A 17,044-nucleotide genomic window follows, 5' to 3' on the forward strand; every position below is an offset into this window, starting at 1 on the left:
GCAATAAGTAAATGTTTTTAGTGGGAAGGATGAACCTGATGCTTTAATAATAAATTATCAACATTTGGCGTCAATTTTGTCAGGTTTAATCTTAAATCTCCTCGGCCAATGATGTCCAGTCTGTTTCTTTTTTTCGTTAGGAGATTGGTAACAGCGCTGAACCCCCTTCCACTAGGTATGACGATGGAAAGGAAATTAAAAATTTGCTCGCTATATACCATAACACAGAATAAGTAACGGGTATGTTTTTTTGCAGCCAGAAGTACTACCAGTGTATGTTGAGATCCACTATCGTGGTCCCTATTTTCATTTCATGGACCCCAAATTTTTTTTCGTTGACGTAGACCCCTTGCAGGTTGTCATAGACCCCTGGGGGTCGATATAGACCACTTTGGGAAGCGCTGGTTTTAAAGAGAGTATTGAAGAAAAAACGGCTTAAAAATACTGTGTAAAAGTATGATTTTTATGTAAAAGGCATATAATACTTCTGCTAGTGTTGATGATATTAAATTATTACAAAAATGTACTTATATGTATCATTTACAGTTCGTAAATATTGTATTTGAATATTAACTTTTCTGTACACTTCATTCGTATATTGGAAGGGTTATTGGTTAAAAATAAGTTAAAGGGACCAGAAAAGTTTGAAATTTCGAATAAATCGATATTTGGTTTTTTACATAATCGGTTAATACAATATTTTAAGAACGTTTTAGTGCAAAGAAACTTCGATATTCGCAAAATTGAGTCCAGAGCCTCGATTACGATGGGAAGATAAAGACGTTATACCTCCACCTTGACGGTATATTTGAAGATAAATTCGCTCTAGCGATTACAAAGATATACTACCGACCCCCACCATCAAGTTTTGGGTAGGTACATCGATATGAAACAAGGGGAAGCGTACGTCACGGTACACATATCTACGCTCTAAAATGACAAAGCTTCAGTATGACGTCATAGTTGAAGATAATATTCTCCCGACCGACTACAAAAATATACTACCTATCCCCCCACCATCAAGTTTTGATGTAAGTACATCGGTTCATACCGACGGGTCTAGAAGCCTTTGATACGTTTATCTACGCGTTAACAGTGTCAAAAATTTTATTCCACGGAGCAATTTTTCCTAGTTTTGATTTATTTAATTTTTTTAACGTTTTGAGGGTGGCAATTTTTTCTTAAAGGCCTATTAAAAATATGAGGGAGAAATAAGAAAATTTTGAAGTCGAATTAGATTCTGACATAATTGGTAGTTTCGGAAACGAGTGGCTAGATGCAGTGGCTAGACTAGCTAGATGCTGCCCTATTAACATACAAGAGCATCTAGCTGTAAAATGTTACCAATGTAAAAAATAAATTGAGTTATTTTATTTTTTCCGTCTTTTTTACTATCTTCGTACGTATCGAGACTTTAAAGAAGCCGGCTTTGTAGTTGCTCGGTAGATAAATACAGACGATCGTTAATCTCGTCGTCTTGTTTTTGTTTTTGATGTGATGTTTTTCTTACATGATCAAATAATTCATATCTGATGAATGTTTTCAGTTCATGTCAGACTTGGAGATTCTGGGCTTATTGGTGCCTGCTTGTGCCATGATCTGGACCACCGAGGAACTAACAACGCTTTTCAGACAAAGACTGAGAGTCCCCTGGCTATTCTTTATACAACGTCCACAATGGAGCATCACCACTTCGACCAGTGCGTTATGATCCTCAATAGTGAGAGCAACAACATATTCCAGGTAATGAAAAAATATGCTTACTTAAAAAATCTATTTTACAGTATGGTGTTATTGGTTGGGGAGGATCCTATAAAATACAAAAAATCACTACAAATAGTTCAAAGATTAATTATTTTAGAGATTTTAAAAAACTTTAATGTTTCCAATACAAATAACATTTCGAAACTTTGAAGATACTATTGATTGATATAACCCATAAGCAACATTCAGTTTTACAAATCAGAGAATCAAAAATAACTTTGCGTTATACTTTTTACTTAGGTACCAAAATAATATTAAAATTCCAAAATTTAACAATAAACATTTGAAAATATTTACATAATATCAAGTCTTTACATATTTCATATATTTTTTAATATAGTTGGTTAGACGGCTAACAGTGAGACTGGCATCGCGGGTTCGATTCCCGCCAGTTGCAAGAAAGAAATCCAAGAAAGATTTTTTTCTCAATTGGTCTGGGTGTTGTGGTGTATTTTTCATTGCTTCCTTCCATATCCTCTCTTTTCTACCTGCTGACAAGCCTTTGAAATAGAGGCTTAGTGGGTTATTCCTTTTTAAAAAAAATTGATTTTCAAAGTTTATACCATACCTAGAATAAAGATTACTCTTTCAAAGCTTCAAAAATTTAAAGTAAAAGAAAATTGTGGGAGAAATAATGCGTTGAAAGATTAAAAAAGCTTGAAATGCGATTATCTCGGAATTTTATTAAATTACTTGATGCATTATATCTGTAAAGACTCGATATGTAAAGGAATTAACTTATTTAACAACTTTCCTTACTGACTAAACACTATTTAGAACCACGCTAAATTCAAGCTGAAATTGAAAACATTTATTCATCAACCACCTTAATTAATTGTTTTGATATACTTGTACTGAATATTGATAATATTTATACATAACCACTTATCGACTTTACCGGTTCCAAAAATACCTGTATTTTCGTCAGGAAACCAATGAAACCACATTTTTGTATATTTGGATGTATATTATTCGGATCAATCCAAGTACTTAAAGTGTCAAATTTTTTTGGAGCATTTGTTGGTCAGCTGATGATTCCATCCTACGGAATTTATTTAAATCGTCAGCATACAGCAGAAAATTGCATTTTAGGAGAGACACAAGATCATTTATAAAACTAAAATAACAGCGGCCCAAGATTTGATCCCTGTAGCACACCAGATGTCACATTTATTTATCACATTATTTTTAAATGTTAAACTGCATACAGTTATTTACATATTGCAACAGAGATGAAGAACATTTTAGAGAAGGTAATATAGAAGTCCAGGCATCCACAAGGCTTATGACCTGCCATTGGCTGGTTTAAGGGGCCACTTTACACACTGTGTAACATTCACCGTTTTGCCTATATTTAAACATCTGTATTCCTTCAATTCTATCATCTGTTGATGTTTGTGAAATTAAAAAGCTGAAACCTTTATTTATGCGTTTGAGATTCATCTAATTGAATTATTTCACCTTCATATTAGGCAACGCCAGAAAATTTTATTTTTTCAATTTCTATACTTCTTCATGGACCAGGTACATTAACAGCTCCCCAGGGAGCTGAATCCAGTCCTTGTCCACAAAAATTTGGACAAACTCAAAATATTGTTGCAAACAGTTAAATTGTGTTTCTGTGTCAGTATTTATGTTTTGTTGAGTTTTTTTAGTTCGTTTAATTTATCATAATATTTGAGGAGTTGGCGCTTCACAAATAACTGTCTCACATCCAATATCTCAAACTCAGCAAATAGATCTTCTGTCGGATACATCTATATATTTACCAATTTTCAGGCACTTTCTCCCATAGACTACAAACATGTAATGAAAGTTGTGGAAACGGCTATACTATCCACAGACCTCGCCATGTACTTCAAGAAAAGAAGCAAATTTTTGGATCTGACTGATAATGGAGAGTTCGATTGGCAATGTGAAGATAAAAAGGAACGTATGTATAATACATTCATGTTAGGTTTATTTCCATTGTTAAATTTATTTATTTATTTAATCACATGGTCAAATATTAACTAAAAAACATAAGTAGAGGAAGTATGGACAAAATGACATTGTAAAAAACATAAGCAGAGGAAGTATGGACAAAATGACATTGTAAAAAACATAAGCAGAGGAAGTATGGACAAAATGACATTGTAAAAAACATAAGTAGAGGAAGTATGGACAAAATGACATTGTAAAAAACATAAGTAGAGGAAGTATGGACAAAATGACATTGTGTTTTTATTTTGAATAATATAAATATTTTAAATTATAAGATAAACAAACAACACAAACAAACCATTACGCCGTTTCCCCGTAAAGGTAGATAGAGAGGATAGAACGCCACATAACTATCTATCTATCACGGGATATCTTTGGATACAGATCTCGCTTCCTCTACAATCATACATCTTCTCATGCACGCGCGCCGATTATTCCGACTTTTAACATGTCTATCTTCAAGTATTGGTTGGATTTGGTGATGCCATGTCTTTCTCGGTCTTCCTCTATTTTTGCATCCATCAACATTCGCATCGTTAGTATTTTTGCCGTTCTTTTGCTGTCCATTCGCTCTACATGTCCAAACCAACGCAGAGCTCCTTACTTGATTTTGTCGATAATGCTTATATCAGCCTTACATAATGTACGGATCTCAACATTTGTACGTCTAAAAAATAGAACAATTGTATTTTTAAATAAACATACCCGGTTTATTATCTACACATGGCATAAGTACCTAAAAAATAAAAAATAGTTGTTATTAATAATATATGTGTATGAGAGATAAACCAAGCACAAATTTGTCTATACATTTTGGGTAAAACGGCATGATAATGACACAATACAGGTACTGACAATAGTGAATTTTTGAGTTTTTTTTACATTTCTAAAGTAACAAAGGCCTATAAAATACTGTCGAGTAAAAAAAATAATTTTGTTACTTATTAGTAACATATTTTTTTTTTAAATTTGAACTTTTGAATTCCCGCAAAAACGGGCATTCCATTGGCCACGCCCCTAATACGTCACGATTCATATTTGTTTGTTCCTGACTATTCAAATTTGTTCAGAACATTGTCACAAATTTTGACGTCACTATCAAGGCCAAGCACGTCGCGTTTTTCTAGTAATGCATTTAAAAAAATATATTTCTTACATTTATGTATGAAAGCATTTCTCCACAATTTCCATATTGATTTTGAAAATACAATTCATTAATCCATTTCATATATTTTTATCGGTATTCGTAGTATGTGATATTTTCCTATTAGACACTTAGTTCTCAAATAAATATATTTGTCTTCTTAGGCATGTCAGTTCAGGATGCGTGATCCCAATTAGAACATGCCATTGCAATAAATGTACGGGCGATCTGCATCCTCCTTAATAGTTTTTTTACATTTATTTATAAAATTTTCACACGTGATTGGGTTTCGTCGTGACAGAGATCGTCAGACTGGGGAGACCAGGGAGGCTAAAAGATTTAAGTTTTTTTCTGATTTCAGTGCTGTGTGGCATGATGATGACTGCGTGTGACGTGTCTGCAATAGCCAAACCTTGGGAAGTCCAACATAAAGTGGCCAAGCTGGTGGCGGATGAGTTCTTTGACCAGGGTGATTTAGAGAAATTGCAACTCAATCAACAACCAGTCGCCATGATGGATAGGTATTAAAAAAAACTTTTTTTAAAATTATGTATTGGTATTAGTGGCGCCCCACGTTGGGCGCCATTAAATACTTAAATAAGCAAAAATTAAGTTCGACTTATTTTATCAAATTATACATTTGTTCACCTCGCGGTCAAAAGTTCAGCGTATTTACTTACGATGTAAAAAGCCTCGGGTTTGATTCCTGACATGGTCAACATAAAATATTTATAAGCAAATATTTGTTTACACTAGAATATTTCATAGTCCTTGAACTGTCACTTGAATCATAAGACTGATCAATTCAAGATATATGTGAATGTATAAATAAATAAATAAATGTTTGGGTATACAAAGCGATGTGGCATTCAATTCTTTCTGATTCTCCGATTAGAAAAATGGTGTGAAAGTCTCTTTGTTTTTTTGTACATTGTGTTTGAAATCACTACTAATTTTTTTTTAAAGTTTTTAATGTGTTCATGCATTTTTCTTCCAGAGAGCGTAAGGACGAGCTTCCGCAGATGCAAGTTGGCTTTATCGACGTAATTTGCCTTCCTTTGTATAAAGTCCTGTCTGACTCCTTCCCATGGATCCTTCCTCTGTACCAGGGGACGGTACAGAACAGGCAGCGCTGGCAAGACCTGGCGGAGAAGGTGGAGATGGGACTGACGTGGATAGATCATGACACTATTGACAAACCTGTCGAAGAGTTTTCCGGTAAATTTATCAACGTTTGGTGACTATTCTAGTAATAGAAATAGTTAATATTTACATATTTATACATTTCATAGATCGATCGTGTACATATCATGTGTAATCCCCTACATTTCAATGAGTTTTTACGATTAATCGTGTACATGTCATGAGTGTATTCTCGATTAATCGTGTACATCTCATATGTATTTCCGATCAATCGTGTACATCTCATGAATGTTCCCAATCAATCGTGTACGTCTTATGAGTATTCCAGATCGTCTATTTTGTCAAAAGTTTGCTATTTTAGTTTTTCAATGGTAACAAAGCTTTTTTGTTTAGGCGAGTGTTAAAAAATATATGTAGGTGAAGAATAATAAAAATAGTGTGTACCTTTATAGCCACAATTTTGAGCCTTGATGCATGTCCAAATAAAATGGTGAAAAAAATTTCACAATATTAATTCTCATGTGAAATAAGTGCAATTGCAACTGATAAGTGGCTTAGTAGAAAATTGACAGTTTTCAATTATTATTGATGTGTATTTTTTTCTTAATTTGACCTTTGATGTATGTTACATTACAGCATCTTCAGAAGTGATCAAGGACTTAGAGTTTACGGTGACAACACTAAACTGCAGTCACTCTATCGATAAAGAAGATAAGGAAAACCAGAACTCTTTGACCGCCGAAACTACCACTAGGCCAAGGTTCAACTCACTTCGGAAAGGAAAATCACTTGGAAAAGCTGTTAAATCGAGACTCTCAAGGTAAATAATATTTTTAGAATAAGTGATTTTTCTTCTTCGGGTGTTATGTTGATGGCTACCTTACTAACCAACTTCTGGTATTACAATCGGGCCTGGGTGCTGATCCAAAGCATCCACAGCCACATATTTGACATCCACGATGGCTTTTTTTAGACAACGTTCCTTTTTTCTGTCATTTTTACCAACGTTATCAAGACAGTAGAGTTTTTTTTATTTTCTCCCAAAAATTGAACTGGCCGAGGTACTCCAGTTTGAGTTACATAACAATATTCAAAAACTGACATCTTTTAAAGTTGTTTCTAGAACTTTTGTTTTGGCTGTGCTGCTTGTCTAAGGTATAATGAATAAATATGCTTACGTACATTCTAAACAATTGAAGATCAGCGCTGCGATTCTGAACGCTTTCTAGGATGTTGTGAAAGCGTTACTTGCACTTAATTATCACCTAAGCTACGTCTTAGCAACACGTTTTTAATCTCTAGACAGCGTTCAGAATCGCACTGCAGGGCCTGATAGGCTTCTGACATAACTGCAACCTGTGAATCTTGATCTTTAAAAAAATCAAATAATAGGTTAGAGACGAGAGCTTTTATAGCTAAAGTAATCATTTTCAGGTCTTTGAAAAACCGGATTATTATATGGGAACAAGCACTCTCATATTCTCCGATCCAACGACCTGATGGTTTTTGGTAGTGCATATTATGTTGAATATACGCAACCTTATACGAAGGGTACACAAATATCATCTTGGGTATCCACGTCAATTATTAAGGAATTTGACATTTTCGCATTTTCAAATTATGTTTGCATTTAATCATGTCGTGTCTCTTGATCTTTTTTTCGCCGTCAGCTCGCTTCTTTTAGCAGGACCATGATTTTTTCCTACATCATCAATACTTTTTTCAGATCTCTCTACGCTGCATCATCAGAAAGAAGACATTCAACTCACGAACAACCTTCAAACCCTGCGATATTAGAAGAAATTCCAAAAAAGGAAAAACCCATCCCACCACAACCAGTTAAACAAAAACCAACGAAACACAAAAGTAAACTTTGTGAACTATTGTGACAATTTGAGATAGAAATGCTCGTGGTCATGTAAACCGTTCAGGGAGATGAGAAAAATAGCCAAAATGATGTTCTAAAGAACTGACAAGAAACCAGGTATCACAAGCCAAAGAAGTGACCAAATTTTGATTAAAATGACGTTATTTACTGCAAAGAGAAAGAGAAACTAATTGAACGATGATGTCTCAAAATATCTGAAAAAATAAAAGGGATTAGCTGTATTGTCACATCCATTTATAATCGATGAAAATGTGATCAAAGAGCGCGGCGGTGTTAAGTATATTAATGTATAATTAGTTGAAGCGAGTGGCCAAAGTCCAGTTTTAGAAGTTAATTACGAATGAATATGGTTGTTAACATTCCATCTATCCGCCATTTTGTGATTTTCAGAACTTCAGGTGGAGAGTCGATAGATACAAGCATCTGTGATAAGAATTATTGTGAATTAATCGCTTTATGGGGAAATGTATGTAAAAATTGAAATGCTTTTTGGGAAGCCGAGTAGTTTAAAAAATATGGCGGCAGATCAATGAATTGATTTAATTTGAGATAGTTAAAAACTACCGAAATATGAAAATAATATTTCGTTTTGTAATGGTTCATTTTTAAATCACAAATAGTGGAGGATCGTATGCATATGTATGTCATTGTAAAATGCTAAAAGGAATCCCTGATTTTTTCTTCCTTACTTAAGAATTTTAAGAAGCAATTTTTTTTTACGTAATCATAAAATTTCTTATGTGTTCTGTACCTAAAGATATTAATTAATTCGTTTTGTTATCAAGGTATACATTTGTTTAAAGAGGATGCGCGGTATGACCTTTCTTCGTACGTTTTTCCGTATTTTCTCCCTGAATTGTGCCATTAAAGCGATGATTTTTTAAGCACTCTAAATATCCAACATTAGTGTGTCCCTATCATCTATTTTTTTTTATCTAAATTGTTTTTTATAGGAGCTAGGACCATCCAAAAACCCTTCAAAGCGCCTAGTTTTATTTATCGTCCTCGGACATATGGTACACAAATATGATAGCAATTTAAAAAAAAATCAAAACGCGCCACCAAAAGCAAATATTTCTGATACTCTTTCTTAAAATAAAAACAAAATGGGTTCTGTTTTTGGGAGCGGAAAGCGGAAATGCGAGACTTCGATTTTGTCGATTTTAGGTTTTTTCAGTCCGATGCGAACGCGCGACGTCCAGTTGCCTTTTTCGCATAGTATTCGGGTTCAAACCGCTCACTGACGCATATCCTCTTTCAGTTAGGTATCAATTGATATTTTAAAAATATAGTACATCCGTGAGTTTTTTTTTTAATGAAAACAAGTGTTACATTGTTTCAATTTATTGGTTAAAAAGGTAAAATAAAACCGTCAAAATGTTTATTATTTCAATTTTAGTGAAAATATGTAAATTAACTATAGTGAAATAACCAGTGGTTTCATAGAAAATGTCTGATTTGTAGCTTTCAGTTTTTTTATTGTTATTCACGGTAATATTTATAATATTTTAAACTTTTGGTTTTTATTAATATTACATTTAACAGCAAAATATTAAAAATAACAATAATAAAATTATGAACATCACAAAATTGCTCATAGCAATTATTTATTTTTCATTTCGAATGAAATTAGAGAATTTTTCGTTAAAAAAACATGTTTTACGTTATGCATAAAAATAGACGCATAAATTATTTCTTTGAAAATACCCACGTCATATTTCGATTTGGAAAATTAAAATACGAAACGAATAAATGGAGTTAAGGTAGTCAACAATATTTTGAGTATGTCTAAATGTTTGAAGACAAGGCTGGATAAATGAAAACAGTATCTAGCCAAGGCAGGCGTCTTTTCTCATTATTTGACGTTTCTTCATAGGCGACACCTGTTGACTTTTTGGTGAAGTTTTTTTGTATCAATATTCTTTCGTAAGAAAACCAATGACAGGCCATAAATGAAAGACACTGTAAATTCTACATTCAAATTTTAGTTTGTAACACATTGCATTCTGTGAACAATCATGACGGGGTGACGGGTCTAGCAATATAATATATCAGTTGTCTGTCATTGTTCCTAAATAAAAGAAATATTTTAAAATGCACTTGCGTGTCGACGATACATTAAATTAATATATACCAATATGGCAAGACGAGGAACAGTGTAACAAAAAGTTTGAATTCAATAAATCAAAACAAACATGTTTTTATTTATTTCATTATAATGAATAACCACTAAGTTAGTGCTTCAAATATAAATTTTATAAAAAGTTTTATTTAATTTTCGAAAAATGGGTTATTATTATTTATTTATTTTATCAATCAATATATTTTCATAAATGATAGGTACATGTTTTTTTATTCTAATACAAAACTACTTTTATACATCTAGTAAATCTTATAACTATAACTCTCCAAAAAAGAGACTAGCTCTTGTGCTTGGAGAGTGACTTACACTGTTATAGTTATTTATTTATTAGAATTTATATAATTTTGAATACACGAATACATGAGAAAAAAAAACTTATGGGATATAAAAAAAACAGAAAATAATAATGTATTAACACTAATCAAATGGAATGCAGTTTTTCCACGGATTAAAAAAAAATCTTTAAATTTACTTTGAATTTATTTATTGATATATTCGTTTCAATAGTTTTTAGTTCATTGGGGAGATTATTGTAATTTTTGATACCTTTAAAGACAAAGCTGTTTCGACCATGACTTGTGTGGAATTTAGGGATTTTAATGTTATTTTGGTATCTGAGTGACTTATTCATCTCAAATTCTTTTATTTTTTCTTCTTTGTAATTTGTAATAATGGAAATTATTTTTAAAATAGTATTTACTGTATGAACTTCAAATAATTTATATAGAATTTCCGTATTGAATTTTGAGGGTTTCTTTAAAATTACTTTAACAACGAATTAATTTAATGAACACCTTTCTTACAGTTGGTAAAAAGAACATCCTTTAGCTTAACTACCAAAAAGAAGCAATAGAAATTATTGAGAATAATAATATAAATGGTGTATTTTTCATTAGCTCCTTCCATATCCCGTCATTTCCACCTACTGACAAGCCTTTAAAATGGAGGCTTAAAAGCTTATTCATTTTTTTAAAAGTGTTTTTCTAAAGTCACTTATTTGTTATACTGTACCCTGTATCTGGGATACAGTTTAACTACCATAGGGGAACAGTTGAACAAAGAATAAAAAACTGAAAAACAATGGCCAAAACGGTCTTATTTCAAATATTTATTGACCACATTCCTTCGTTCTTTAATCTTCATGGTAGGGACGATGTTGGTGTACTGCAGGATCTCGCTCGCGTCATAATATGTTGCATTGGATTCTATAGAAAACGCTGACTTGCTTCATCGGTCGTCGCACTATAATTTCAGGTGAAATTATTTAGCACGTGTGTGTGTGTGTGTGTCTTTGATCGTGGACTATGAACCACACAGATTTTTTGAACGGTTAAAGATGAAATAGGTATCACATTTACTCACCAAAGCTTGACTTTCAGAATAGCAACGAACGACTTTCTTTAAATCGCTGATTCACATTAGCAAAAACAACATTTTGGAATTACCGTAAAAACCTTCGAGTAATAATTCACGGCCCTCTTTAACCATACTAGGATTATCAATCACGAAGTTAGCTACATATTACGGCAAAACAACGGGCCGTAGGTACTCGGGTAGATTGCAAGCGTAGCAACGAACCGTCCATTACACGTTTGTTGTTAAAACAAAATCAAAACCAACAATTTTCAACACCTTTGTTACACGCAACAGAGTTGGTGTGTTTCTCTAAAAAACATAAATTCTGTTATCAAATTAACTCTGTATTAAGATATTGAGCTCTCATCGGTTGTAGAAAAAACGGTATAGCAGTCAAGAAAAATAAAGGAAATATTTTTATTGTTATAATGTACCCCATGTTAGACTGTTCCCCACCGGACCCTACTTTGTTGGAAATCAATATTATATGCGAACGTTCACCGGTTTCGGAACTCAAAAGTTCTAAGGTGTTATCTCTTTATAGTGTTATATTTTAATGAGTTCATAATACATAATATGTACATAATTAAAAATGGAAAATCTTAAAGCAAGCGTTTCAAATATTTCCAGCGTTTTTGTGTACGATTAATATGAATTGTATTTTTTCTGCATCTAACATAGATTTATAAGAATTTTAATGTAATGGTTTATTTTATTTGTTTAAAATCTAAAACATAGCAGTGATATTAGATATACTATGCATAATATTGTGTAATATTACATTCAACTTAATATATTTATTATTAGAAAATACTAAACTAACTAGTCATATTTATTATTATTTATATTTATATTGTTAGTTATAAAATTCTGGTTGTGCATGATTAAATTAGAACTCTTGATTAATGTAAGTATTTATAATAATATTTAAGTAAATGCAAAATGTGTGAAATTAATTATTGTATATTACAAATGATGTGTTCATTAATAATTTCTTGATTTAATTATTTATTGATGACAGATTCTCAATTCTGGTTAATTTTTTAAAATCTTTATTTTTTACAGGAATAACCCGATAAGCCTCTATTGTATATGTTGCTTAGAATAATAACACGCCAATGGTTAATAGTAAATAAGTTTATGTTCATTTGAATATGTTTATTTTATTATGATATCAACATTTTGAATTGGTCAACTATTTTATGAAAATTCCTCTCCTCCACTCCATTTCCTCATCCCTTAACCTTCTTACGAGCTATTTTTTTTCTTCTTTCTCATGTATTTTATAAGATATTATTTTTCTCTTTGCTGTGTAACATGATCTCTCATTATATTTGTGAAAAACTTTAACTGGATGTATATACTATTTTTTAAATTTTGTATTCTTATATAAAAACTGTTTTTTTCCTTAATAAATAAAAAAATAGATGGACCGCCACACACGTCTATCTTATACATTCCTAGCTTCATCCACGTTCATACAGCTTGTCATAAATGCCCATCGGTTGCGTCTGCTTTTGGCATGACCGGACTTGAGATTTTGATTTATCTGATTATGCCATAACATTATAGTATACATTGAAGTTTCTATTTTGATTGAATTTGTTGTCCAAAACGGATTTAAAAAATTTAAATTGACCGGATTACAGAACAAAGATTTTTTTTTAAAACAAGATACACTAGGGTAAAGTCGATATTAAATTCATTAAAAATACTAGCATACTTATAGACAATGAATATTTTACAATACCTTGATTTTTGTGAACAAAATTTTAAAGCCAACATAACAACGACAATAGAGATAAGGAAAAAATCAGTCTACCATTAAGAGAAAAAGCGAGGACACAAAATTATATTTTTTATTACGCAGTTTAAAAATATTATGATGCTGGAAAAAACGTTTATGAGGAAAAAAACATCAAAATTCAAACATAAGGTCAACATCACAGTTTATAAATAACTTATGCATATATGCATATATACATACAATGTAATATTAGAACCTTATTAGAACACATAATAATATATTTTTGTGTTCTCTTTTTCAAAATTCAAAATAAAAAATATATGCAAAAAAGTCTCAGTACCTAAATTTGTATAAAAAAGAGATTTAAAATATTAAAATTTATGCTTCTGGTAGATTTTTCTTGATAAAACTTCATACTTAATGATTAAGTTTTACTTTGGCCAAAGAGCCCATTCACCTAAATAGGCATCTTCAGAATTAGGCTATTAAGAAAGTCAATTAATTTTTATCCTTTCTGTGATCTGTTATGTTATTTTTATTTTTTTAAATTTTATCCTAATGTAAAGGCATATTTTCGTAACTGCTAATACGCGTAATGCTAATACATCGGCCTCATTGTTTAGTCAGCTCATTTTTTGTTATTTATTCAAAAAGTGTTTTTACACTAGAATATTTCACAAAGCGAACAAGATACGCTTCGATTGGCGTATCAATGCAGTGCCCTATGTACCATTAAGTGTAGAAAGAGAACGAGGAAGTTCAGTGGTTTAAAAAAAAGTTTTTTTTATACTCCGCGTGTGGCATTTTAAGTTCTTTTCCGCTTTTTCTCGGTCAGTTCTGCCGATTAGTCCGTTCACTTATCGTAAACCGAAAATCTTTCACAACTCTCTTATCACTGGTTGATTCATATGAACTTGTGATGTCATTCAAAGCAGATCATTTATTATTTTTTTCATGCATTTTCAAGAAACTTTGGCGTACAATTTAATGCTCTAATTTTTGCCCCATGTAATAAAATATTTTTTGTGTCCAATTTTTCATTGCGCTGAAGTCCTCGTTATGATGTTATGATTTATGAATACGCATATATGAGTATTAGGGTGGACCGATATTTTTTTTCCGAACTTTGAAATTAAAGGGGTCTAAAAAGTTGCCTTTTGGATTACTCGGAATGCAAAAAATATTTAAAAAAATATCAAAAAAAATATTCGATATTATTTTTGGCCCTCAACCAGAGCTTGAAGTTTTCAAAAACACTTTTTTGCGATAAACCGTCTGTCATTTCGAATTTAAGTAACAAAATCAGTCCAATTAAATGTTATAATGTGCATTAAACCTTATTAAATAAGGATCTGAGGGCGTGAGATGCACTTTGTTTGATAATAAATGGCTAGCACTGTTTTAATGAGCCATTGTTTTCGTCATTAGCGCCTGAGCGCTCAATGGAATCAGTTCCGCGGAGTGTAAACTTAATGCATTTCGGTAGTTTTAAAACGTGTTAGAATTTGTAATGTGATTAAGTTATATCTTTACTAAAAAAATATTTATATCAATATAGATAATTAACAAAATGTTCAGACAGTGATAAACTTCAAACCTCGGTTGAAGGCCAAAAGTAGTATGGAATATTTTTTCAAATAATTTTAACGTTCAATGTGATCCAAAATGGAACTTTTTATACCCCTTTCAATTTGATGCCAAAATAAATTTAAAAAACTTCATACATCATTGGCCCACTCTAATGAGTATTATTCAAAATTTGAAATGTTTTTAACGAAATAGTATAAATATTTTCATCTCAATAAATCGTAAAATTATGTAGACTTGGAGATATCGATTATTTGCTGACTTTATTATTATTCAATTGTATTATTTTTTGTGTATTTCATATTATAAAATTATTTATTTACTTATAAAGAAACGAATTTTATGATTAAGAATGATATTTTATAATCTCTTCTATAGCAATATTTAACATAGGTTTCAATGTAAGTGATAAAATAATATTAAGTTACCTAAAATTTGTGTAATTTAATCATGAATTCTCTTATTCCGTCTGTTAATTTCTTTCTTACATAATAAAACTATTTAAAAAATACAGTATTTTATTAAAGTACCTACCCTTATTATTTTTCAATACCTTTCATGCATAGGGTCCTGAGCCCTCAAAAATTATGACACTTCTCAAAAATGATGACACTTAACTTATGCCTAAACGCTCAGTCATGCCCAACGCGTGTTTAGTCATTCATCGACCGCCAGCCAGACAGGTCGAATTAGAATCCTAACCAAAATGCATGCTTGTGTCAGGAAATGTGTACAAATCTTTCGGATAAACATTGTAAAAAGAAGTGTATAACTTTAATTGGTAAATATTTGTTTGTGGGTGATTAACAAAGCTTTAAATAATTAATATTCAAATAAAATTATTATTTTTTGTAAACGCCAAACTACGCCTAGCGGCACAATGGCGAAGCTCTTCTTACTTACAAGTATTCGCTGATAGGAATACGTTTTTAAAATAAAATAAATATTGAGTAGATATTATTTTTGCATTCCCCAAAATCCAGTGAAAAGAAATAAGTGGATCGAAATTATAAGGAATTTAAAAAAATCCGATTGGGAATTCATAAAAAACGAATGTTGATTTTTAACATTAAAATACAAACTTTTTTATATACCAAAAATTAGTATCCTTCAATTGTTAGTACTATATGCATGCTCGTTGAATGCAGCCCTAGTTAAAAATAAACTTACTCAGTAACTATTTGAACGTTTTCGTGTCAATAATTTTAAAGATATTTTACCCTATGCGACACATTTATATATATTAATAAGTCGATGGACATGACTGAGTGTTTGGGCATAAGTTAAGCGTCATCATTTTTGAGAGCTCAGGGCCCGTCTATGTGTATTAATAGGTCGATGCTTCCATGCCTCAAAAAAATATTTTTTTTAGGTAAGTACTGGATTTTTTAAACCAGAAGACGCACTTTTTACTCTGAAAAATCAACCAAAAATTGGGGTTCGTCTTATGGTCCGTTACGTCTTATTGTCCGTAAAATACGGCAAATCAAATAATAATGTCGTTATGTCGTCTTTCTACTTGTCTTTATAATAATTTTCTACGCATAAATATGTTTTTTTTAAATGCCCATTGGGCGTATATGTAAATTAATAAAATAAATGCTTCATAAATGAGTTTAATGCTATTTTTGGTAAGTTTTATTTTTATTTTGGTACATTTATTGAGCAAAATTAGCTTTTTTACTCTCAAACATCATGTAAAGCGTAGATATATGTTATTTAAATTTGTATAATCAATAAATCAATAGTTCTTTAAAACATTAAAATAATCCTGCTCATTAATTACCATTTGGTCATAGAATTAAGATATTTTTAATTTTATGCATTTGGTATTACTTTGGAGTTTATTTTATTTTATTTTATTTTTATTTTTTTATTTTTGCACCACAACAGGCCAGGAGGCCCAATTACAGTGGTGAATCACATCACTGAACACCCAGGCTTGAGAAAAATCACATTTTAATTTTTGTGTTCTCACCGGGAATCGAACCCGGAACCTTCCGTGCGTGAGTCAAGCGTCTTGACCACTAACACCACGGAGGCCGCCAAACAGTATTAAAAAAATATAAACGACAGCAACAACAACAAACCATCACGCCGTTTCCCCGTAGGGATAGGCAGAGAGGATAGAACGCCACATCACTCTATATTTGCATACAGACCTCGCTTCCTCTGCTTTTATACATCTTCTCGTGCACGCACGCCGATTATTCCTACTTTTGACAGGTCCATCTTCAAGTATTTGATGGACTTTATCGTACCATGTCTTTCTCGGTCTTCCTCGTTCTC

At 31.7% G+C, this 17,044-nt stretch overlaps 1 protein-coding gene across 1 annotated transcript in view; it reads left to right on the top strand.

Moving 5' to 3' along the window:
* The window catches only part of Pde6 (phosphodiesterase 6), a 74,672-nt gene extending 66,749 nt beyond the window's left edge, over positions 1-7,923 (top strand). Inside the window, exons 6-12 of the mRNA XM_088235530.1 lie at positions 257-273; positions 1,547-1,743; positions 3,544-3,697; positions 5,253-5,412; positions 5,889-6,109; positions 6,671-6,854; positions 7,761-7,923. Of these exons, the coding sequence (XP_088091656.1) occupies positions 257-273; positions 1,547-1,743; positions 3,544-3,697; positions 5,253-5,412; positions 5,889-6,109; positions 6,671-6,854; positions 7,761-7,923 (1,096 nt within the window). The remainder of the gene's footprint in view (positions 1-256; positions 274-1,546; positions 1,744-3,543; positions 3,698-5,252; positions 5,413-5,888; positions 6,110-6,670; positions 6,855-7,760) is intronic.
* Positions 7,924-17,044: the final 9,121 nt, after the last annotated feature.

Source organism: Micrasema longulum, unplaced genomic scaffold, assembly GCF_059751315.1.
Source record: "Micrasema longulum isolate JH-2025_06_02 unplaced genomic scaffold, ASM5975131v1 h1tg001386l, whole genome shotgun sequence".
NCBI lineage: Eukaryota > Metazoa > Arthropoda > Insecta > Trichoptera > Brachycentridae > Micrasema > Micrasema longulum.